Here is a 9200-nt window from a genome sequence, read left to right as displayed (position 1 = left end):
CAATGTGTATCGAATATGTTTCGCAAATCCATTGAAGGCACCTGGGTATCTCTTAAGTAAAAGAATTTACTTATGTTATAGAAAAGGGGGGAATTGAAACTGATGTGGCCTATTGTGTACAGGGGGGGTTGTACAAGGGGGTTAGACAAAATGTACAGGGGGGGTACTGCTTAAGTCATAGCTGGTTTAACGAGCTCGGCAGATGTCTTATCAGGCAGTACCAGGACAGAGCCTCCTAATGAGGAGAATAGGGGGGGTTGTACAAGGAGTACTGCTTAAGTCATAGCTGGCTTGACAAGCTCAGCAGATGCCTTATCAGGCAGTACTAAGATAAAGCTTCCTAACGAAGGGAATAGCTCATTAAACCAGTTAGACATAGACCAGACCCATCCAGCTCCTAAAGAGCATGCGTGAGGACCAGAGGTAAAAAGTTCAAGCCTGAGGAAGACTCATTTACTTCATCTTGAAGACCCCTACCCACAAGAGGAAGACTACTTACTTCATCTGAAGACCCCTGCCCAAGACCACCAGGAGGCACTGCGCATGCGTGGAGAGCCTTTTAGCTCATTAGAATACGAAGCGGGGATAGAATATGAATATGTATGACTTTACAGGATAAATGTAGAAGGAAAACGGCACTGAGGTGCGCCTGCCTTTTGGAGGACCTATCCCCCGTGCGTCTTCAGCTGAATAAAGCATACCTACTTTACAACTTTAACGAAGTTGTGGAGTCTATTCCGCTATCACTATGTCCTTCTGTTGTGGACACCAGAACTGCACACAGTGCTCTGAGAGCAGAGTAGAGGAGCAGGACCACCTCCCTTGACCTGCTGGTCATGCTGTTGGAGATACAGCCCAGGACACAGAGCGTTTCTGGGCTCAAGCGCACACTGAAGCTGGCTCATGTTCTGACCCCCAGGTCCTTCTCCTCAGGCTGCTCTGAATCTCTTCTCTGTCCAGCCTGTAGCTGTGCCTGGGATTGCCCTGACCCAGGGACAGGAGCCTACACTCGGCTTTGTTGAACTTCATGAGGTTGGCATTGGCCACCTCTCCAGCATGTTCAGGTCCCTCTGGATGCCATGCCTTCTCTCCAGTGTGTTGACTGCACCACACTGCTTGGTGTCGTCAGCAAACTTGCTGAGAGTGCTCAATCCCACTGTCTGTGTTACTGACAAAGGTGTTGAACAGGGTCTGCCCAAACACCGACCCCTGAGGGATATCATTCATCACAGGTCTCCAGTTGGACATTGAGCCATTGACCGCAACTCTCTGCATGCAGTCATCCAGCCAATTCCTTGTCCACAGCGTGTCCATCCAGCAAATTCATGTCTCTCCTGTTTAGAGACAAGGACGTCGTGTGGGAGGATGTTAAATGAACTTTATTTGCTCCAGAGAGCACGAACGTGGCGGGAAGGGCCGGGGGCAGCTGGTCACTTGCGGGTGGAGGGCAGGCCCCGGAGGTGGTAGATCCAGGAGCCCCCAGGGCAAGAGACCACCAGCCTGCTGGTGACAGGAGCCGGGCCGCCCGTGAAGGAAACGGTGATGGTGGTGCTGCTCTTGGCGCGCAGCATCTCGGGGGCCCTGACGGTGAAGGCCGGGTGCTTTACTGCATACTGGAACGCCGTGGCCTTCGAGAAGACGTTCCTGAAGGAGATGGAGGTGGTGCCGCCGGCTGGGATGAGGAAGGGGCCCTGGGGCTCAGGGGACAGCACAAGGCCGATGAGTGGGATGCAGTACTGCCCACCCAATGCGGAGCTGAGCCGCAGCGTGGCCTCGGCTTTGCCCAGCTGGCAGGGCGCAAAGGTCATTTCCACACTCAGGTCCGAGCCCCCAGCACTGGCGGGTGCCGCACTGATGGATTTTGCCGTCTGGAAGTCGGCACAGTCAGTCTGCGCAGGGGAGACAAGAGACCATGGCGGGTGGCTCACAGCAGCAGAGCCAGCACCTTGCGAAGAACACGATGGTCCCCTGGCCCTGGCCTGTCCCACCCACACCACACCCCTGGTGAGTGCCTGTCGTGAATGGGCATGAGAACTGTACCCAGCAGGGGTGACCCTGCACCCAGCCCCAAAACGCCTGACTGCCAGACCTGGACTGCAAGGGGGAAGCAAGCCCAGGCACCATGGGGCCTGCAAAAGCAGCTGCGACCAGGGCAGCAGACACGGGCCCACAAGGGAGGACAGTGCAGCTGGCGACAAGCCCACACCACTGGGAAGACCCCTGGGCTCACATGGCCACCTTGGCTCTGCCAGGCCCAGCCAGAGGCACTCGGACCCCTTGGTGGAGAAGGCTGGTGCTGGCCAGAGGAGCTGGCTCCCAGTCAGAGCCCTGGCAGCCTGCGCTCACCTGTAGGAGGTACTCGGTCTTCTGCTGGGCAAAATTCCGTATTTTGGTGGTGATGGTCTGATGGGAGCCCAGTGTGGTGTGGAAATACACGGGCTTCTCTGGCCTGCTCGAGGTGGCTTTCAGCTGCAGGTTGTAAGACGGAGAGCCCAAGTCGCTGCTGTGGAGCACCAGGTGCCCGGTGCTCTCACCCGTCTGCAGGGGCTGATACTCCAAGACAAGATCCGCCTGGGAGGACATCATTAATCCCATTGTGACATCACTGAACCCCATTGTGACATCATGGAACCCATTGTGACCTCATTGACGACGTTATGACATCATTGACGCCACTGTGACACCATTGACCCCATTGTGACATCCTTGTGAACTCATTGATCCATTGTGACATCTTTGACACCCATTGTGAGATTATGGACCCCATTGTGACATCATTGACCCCATTGTGAAGTCATTGACCACATCATGACATCATTCCCGTTATTGTGATGTCATTGACCCCATTATTGCATCATTGACCCCATAGTGACACCATTGTAACATGATTAATCCTATTGTGACATCATTGACCCCACTGTGACACCATTGACCCCATTGTGACACCATTGTACATTATTGATCCAATTGTGACATAACTGACCCCCAGTGTGACATCATTGACCCCATTGCAAACTCACTGACCCCATTGAGACAGCATTCTGACATCACTGGCCCCTTTGTGACTTCATTAACCCCATTGTGACCTTGTTGCCTCCATTGTGATATCATTGACCCCATTGTGACCCCACTGTGAAATAAATAATACCATTGTGTCATCATTAATCCCATTCTGACATCACTGACCCCCATTGTGATCTCATTGATCCTATTGTGACATCATTGACCCCATTCTGACATCATGGACCTCCTTGTGAACTCATTGACCCCATTGTGGCGTCACTGACCCCATGATGACATCTTTGACCCCATTGTGATCTCTTTGATCCCACTGTGACATCATTGAACCTATTGTGACCTCTTTGCCGCCCTTCTGACCTCATTGACCCCTTTGTGATGTCATTGAACTCATTGTGGACCCATTGGGACATCATTAATCGCATTGTGAAATCACTGATTGCATTGTGACCTCATGGACCCCATTCTGACCTCATTGCCACAATTGTGGCCCCATTGACCCAATTGTGATATCTTTGACCCCATTGTGACCCCATTGTGACATCACTGTCCCCATTGTGATATCATGGACCCCATTGTGACCTCATTGACGATGTTATGACGTCATTGACCCCACTGTGACCCCATTGACCCCGTTGTGATGTCATTGTGATCTCATTGATCCCATTGTGACCTCACTGACCCCATTGTGACATCATAGACCCCCATTGTGACCTCATTGACCCCATTATTATATCATTGACCCCATTGTGACCACGTTGTGACATCACTGATCCCTTTGTAACATTATTGCACTTATTGTGACCTCATGGACCCCATTGTGACCTCATTGATTCCATTGTGACATCATTGAACCCATTGTGACATCATTGTGAAATCATTGACCCCATTGTGACCTCACTGACTGCATTGTGCCCTCATTGACCCCATCGTGACATCATTGTGAACTCATTGATCCATTGTGACATCATTGACACCCATTGTGACATCATTGACCGCATTGTGATATCATCAATTCCATTGTGACATCACGGACCCCTTGTGACCTCATTGACCACGTTGTGACCCCCTTGACCCCACTCAGACCTCATTGACCACGTTGTGACCCCCTTGACCCCACTGAGACCTCATTGACCACGTTGAGACCCCATTGACGCCATTGTGACATCATTGACCCCATTCTGACATCATTAACCCATTGTGACCCCGTTGCATCCATTGTGATATCATTGACAGCATTATGGCATCATTGACCCAATTGTGAACTCATTGATCTCATTGTGATGTCGTTGACCTCCTTGTGACCCCATTGGGACATCATTAATCCCATTGTGGCTTCATTGACCTTATTGTCACATCATGAACCTTATTGTGACATCATTGACCCCACTGTGACCCCATTGACCCCATTGTGACATCATGGACCCTATAGTGACCTCACTGACCCAACTGTGATGACATTAACCACATTGTGACCCCACTACCCAATTGTAACATCACTGTGACATCATTGAACACATTGTTAAATCCCTGACACCTATTGTGACGTCATGGACCCCCTTGTGACCTCATTGACACCATTATGACATCATTGACCCCACTGTGACCCCAGTAACCTCCATAGTCACATCATTGTGACATTATTGATCCCATTGTGACATCATGAACCCCATTGTGATCTCATTGACACCATAGTGACCCCGCTGACCCCATTGTGACATCATTGTGACATGATTGATCCCATTGTGACATCCTTGACACCATTGTGACCTCATGAACCCCATTGTGACATCATTGACCTCATTATGACCTCATTGACCCCATTGTGATCCCATTGTGACATCATTGTTGCCCATTTGACATAATGGACCCCATTGTGATCTCATTGATCACGTTGTGACCTCATTGACTCCATTGTGACTTCATTGTAACATCATTGATCCCATTCTGATATCATTGACCCCATTGTGACCTCATTGACACCATTATGACATCATTGACCCCATTGTGACCCCAGTGACCCCCATTGTGACATCATAGTGACATCATTGATCCCATTGTGACATCATGAACCCCATTGTGACATCATGAACCCCATTGTGATCTCATTGACACCATAGTGACCCTGCTGACCCCATTGTAACATCATTGTGACATCATTGATCCCATTGTGACATCATTGACCCCATTGTGACCTCATGAACCCCATTGTGACCTCATTGACCCCATTATGACCTCATTGCCACCATTGTGGTGTCATTGATCCCATTGTGACATCATTGGCCCCATTATGACCTCATTGACCCCATTGTGACCCCATTGTGATCCCATTGACCCCATTGTGATCCCATTGTGACATCATTGACCCCCATTGTGACCTCATCGTGGCATCACTGATCCCATTGTGACCCCATTGACCCCATAGTGACATCATTGACCCCACTGGGAACTCCCTGACTCCATTATGGTATCATTGACCCCATTGTGACCTCATTGATCCGACTGTGATGTCATTGACCTCATTGTGACCCCATTGTGACATCATTAATCCCATTGTGACATCATTGTGGCATCATTGACCCCATTGATACCGCATTGACCACCCCATTGTGACATCATTGACCGCATTGTGAAGTCCTTGGCACCATTGTGACCTCATTCACCCCCCAATGTGACATCACTGACCCCATTGGGACGTCTTTGACCCCCCTATGGGGAAACTTTCACTCCCCATTTCCTTCCACAAGCCCAAAATGGAAAAATGTCTGGTTTCAGCTAGGCAGAATGTGCGATTCCAGCTCTCCATGGAGATGCACTGGCTCTGCTGCCCCCAAACCATCAGAAATGGTTCCAAGGGAAGGCCCTGTGCTGAAGCACCCTCAGGAAGGATGAAGTGTGTGTGAAGGGGGGGCTGTAGGGTAGGATGTTTGCACCCCACCTTCTCAAACCTATTTCTCCTCCTATTTCTGCTGACCAGAGCGCTTCCCTCTTTCCCAACCAGGTGCTCTCAGAAATAGCAGAGCCTTTGCCATGCTCTGCCCCCAGTTTGGCACAGGGCTAGCCCACAGGACACACGCACCCCCTCTTTGGTGTACAACAGCAGCTGCCCCAGGCTCAGTGCTCACAAGAAGGTGAAGGCGGTAGAAGGCTCTCACGGCCCTGGAGATGTCTTTTTTTCCTCAGGACTTAGTGCCTGGGCTCTCCTTCAGAGATGGGTCATGTTAGCACCGAGCTGAGCACACAGGAGAGCCTGGGAGTGCAGCAGTTAGCACAAACCTGGCCCTGGCTGTTCACTGTCTTCTGGTCTCAGAGGTGCCCCCAGAGCATCCCCAGGGGCTCCCTGCTGCCTGGCCCTGGGCTGGGCTGGAGACTGCCCATGGCAAACAGCGACTCAATACAAACCCCAGTGTGCCCTTGTGACAGCCACCGGAATAATAACACAGCTGTGTCTGAAGAGGGGAAGCCAGTACCCACAAGCAGAGGGGGCTGGAAAGCGGCACCCTGTGCTCTGGCCCAGGAATCAAACACAGGGAAGGCAGATGTGAACACAGACTGTTTATTTGAAGTGGGAACATAAAGAGGGGATGGGGGGTGCGGTGAGGGGTGGGAATTACTCCTCTAGAGCACTGCTAGGAAGGAAGTGTCACGGTAAGCTCTCTTCTGGCCCCTACATGGAGGGGGTGTCCCTGCAGAGCCCTGGGGGTTTCTCTTCCCTTGGACCCTCTGCATATTTTCTTCACCTTCTTGATCCTGCAGTCCCGCGATGCCTTCAGGAAACAGACTATTCTGACCTTGATCCAGCTCTGCCACGGAAACGCTCTTTGTCTGTTGGCATTCAGAACCTGCTTCTGGCACCTGGAGAAAGGACACTGATCTTAGTTCAGGGTTGTTCTTGCAGCTTCCTCATGGCTTCAGCCCCATCCTCTCTTTTTATGGCAGCACTTGATATGACACAGAAGACTGCACCAGCACTAGGTGCTGGAAATAGAGCATGGTCTTCCAGACAGCTCTGGCCCTTTCAGAGAAGTAACTCCCCTTGATACTCTCTCGGGCCTCCCTTTCACCTCTTTTCACAGGTAGCCAGTCTCAGAGAGCAGACAGCTAGCAAGAATTTTGTGCCAAGCAAGGATGGAGAAGAAAGAAGCTGGGGAACTGTAAACCAGACAGAACTCAACTAGACAAACCTAAGGGAGAAAGTAAAACCGCTGGAGAACAGCAACCACAAGATCAGGAACAAGAGAGGGACGGTATTCTGAACACCCTTTCCCACTTGCTCTTACCTGACACAGAAGAGTAAATATGCATGTTGGCAGAGAACTGTCTTGAGACAGTTCTCTGCCTGTCTTGAGAACAAAGAGCCGCAGAGTCATCGTTCACCTCCTACAAATGCCTGAGGTCGGCCTGCAAAAAAAGGCAACACCATCTTTGGATGAAGTGCAGAGTTTAGGGAAAAAAACACAGACAGGACACTGCTGAAGGACACAACACACAAACACAAATCAAAACAAGTACCCCCTGAGAATTTTCCCTAAGAACAGTGCTTGCCAGGAGCACCTGCATCACCCTTTCTCTTCATCGGCACTGATATTTATACTGCTGGAAACAAAGTTGACTTGTACCTTTATGAAGCAGTAATAGTGTCCTGCCGAGGGCTGAAACCTTTGCGTACCAGGACAGCATACAAGGAATAGAGCAGTGGTTCTCCAAGTGCTTGACACATGTATGTGCCAAGGTCCAAGTATTCCGGATATTGCACAAACTAAAGAGACACCAAGAAGACACAAAAATTATCTTAAGAGTCTCTAGGAAACAGCCAGAGAAAACTTTGTCACCAAACATAGGCTAGAGGCGGGAGAGAGAGAGAAACAGATCTTCATGGCCCATCAGAAGTGGGTATTGACATCTCTGGCACTGAAGTGGCAGAAAACTCTTCTTGGCCAAACTAGCTCTTGACACAAACAGCAGGTGCTTATCTTCACACTGGAGCTTCCCTCTTACCACAGGGGAAAGAGCAAGGCCCAGCTATTGCCCTGACGTTTCTCAGATGTCTGCTCGACAGCATCATCTGCAGCCACTAACAACTTCCAAACAACGATTCATTTGCCTTTGGGGAATGTCTCCTTCCAGGCAGACAAAGTGGCAGCGCACTCGTATACGTACCTTGGTCACCTTTCTGCCAGAGAAAGGATCAAATCTCTTCTAAGCACGGTATCAGGACATTCGAAGAACGATGCATTGTAAGCCTCTTGGATGCAGCAGCCAGCTGTTCACACCTTGAAAACAAGCACGGATCCAACAGTTGCAACCTATCTTCTCACCAGTCCACCCCCCCATCCAACAAAAGCAAATAATTCCGAACAGGTTTCAAGGATCACATGTGCCTACGCCTCTCAAAGCATGTTTTCTCGCATAATAGCAGTCGTCTTTTCATGAACCCGTACAGTGCTCGTCAAGCTTTCTAGCATGGAGAAGACTGTGGGCTGTAAGAGGCCAGCCCTGCAGCAAAACAATGGTAGTGCCAGCTGTCTACCACTGCTTGCCCAGAGACTTGGGCAAGAGTGACTTCATGCACCCTTTTGGCCAAAAGAATCTGGGCAAATCAACATGTTGCCACACCACCATAAAGCTATGCTATCCCTGTCTTTAGTGTCTGGACACCCTGAGCAAGGCAGCTCTGATTACCTAAACACACACCAATGCTATGCACAGACACCACAAGCAACATGACATGAGAAGACTGCACGAGAACGACTCCATAGGCGAGATGCTGCCGGCAGAAAAGCCCTACGGCACCATGGTGGCACCGATGATCTATAGTGGCCCCAGGAAAAAGAGGCTGCTTGGAAACATCAGTGAAGCGACAGAGACAGATCCGCTCTTTAAGCTATAATCGCAAGGTGAGAAGGGCTCAACAGGCGCTATGCCAGTGAGGTGATGCATTGGAGACTCGTGAAGGCTACTGAGGTGCCTGTGGACCACAAAGACCTATGGAGCTGCCAAGACCATAGGAAGGTACAGTAGAAGACAGGCTGCACAAAGTACACAACAACAGGGGCACGACCCTGCCCTGCCCGCGCCGGTCTTGCTCTGAAAAGGAACCCGCTCCCTTTGCCTGCCCAAGGGGACTGTCTTGGACAGCCCTCTCCCCCACGCTCCATTTGAAACCCCTCCCTGCAACTCCC

At 50.6% G+C, this 9200-nt stretch overlaps 1 protein-coding gene across 1 annotated transcript; it reads right to left on the bottom strand.

Annotated features, from left to right (window-relative positions):
* Positions 1 to 1360: 1360 nt before the first annotated feature.
* LOC133224393 (hydrocephalus-inducing protein-like) lies at positions 1361 to 2595 on the bottom strand. Its single transcript, XM_061375857.1, has 2 exons — positions 2347 to 2595; positions 1361 to 1889 (listed from the first exon to the last, which is right to left on the bottom strand). Exons 1-2 carry the CDS (start codon positions 2593 to 2595, stop codon positions 1431 to 1433), a joined length of 708 nt encoding a protein of 235 aa, XP_061231841.1. The 3' UTR covers positions 1361 to 1430.
* Positions 2596 to 9200: the final 6605 nt, after the last annotated feature.

Source organism: Neopsephotus bourkii, unplaced genomic scaffold, assembly GCF_033783945.1.
Source record: "Neopsephotus bourkii isolate Nb327-2 ecotype Australia unplaced genomic scaffold, CSIRO-AGI_Nbou_v1 NB_1678, whole genome shotgun sequence".
Taxonomy (NCBI): domain Eukaryota; kingdom Metazoa; phylum Chordata; class Aves; order Psittaciformes; family Psittacidae; genus Neopsephotus; species Neopsephotus bourkii.
The sequence above is the reverse complement of the archived record's forward strand: the minus strand, read 5'-3'. Positions and strand labels throughout refer to the sequence as shown.

Bases quoted from the DNA above. Each gene is read 5' to 3' on its own strand.
- LOC133224393 (XM_061375857.1), bottom strand. From the start codon at position 2,595: ATGGGATTAATGATGTCCTCCCAGGCGGATCTTGTCTTGGAGTATCAG. The intron at 1,890-2,346 runs GTGAGCGCAGGC...TCCCCTGCGCAG, and splicing joins AGACCGAGTACCTCCTACAG to ACTGACTGTGCCGACTTCCA.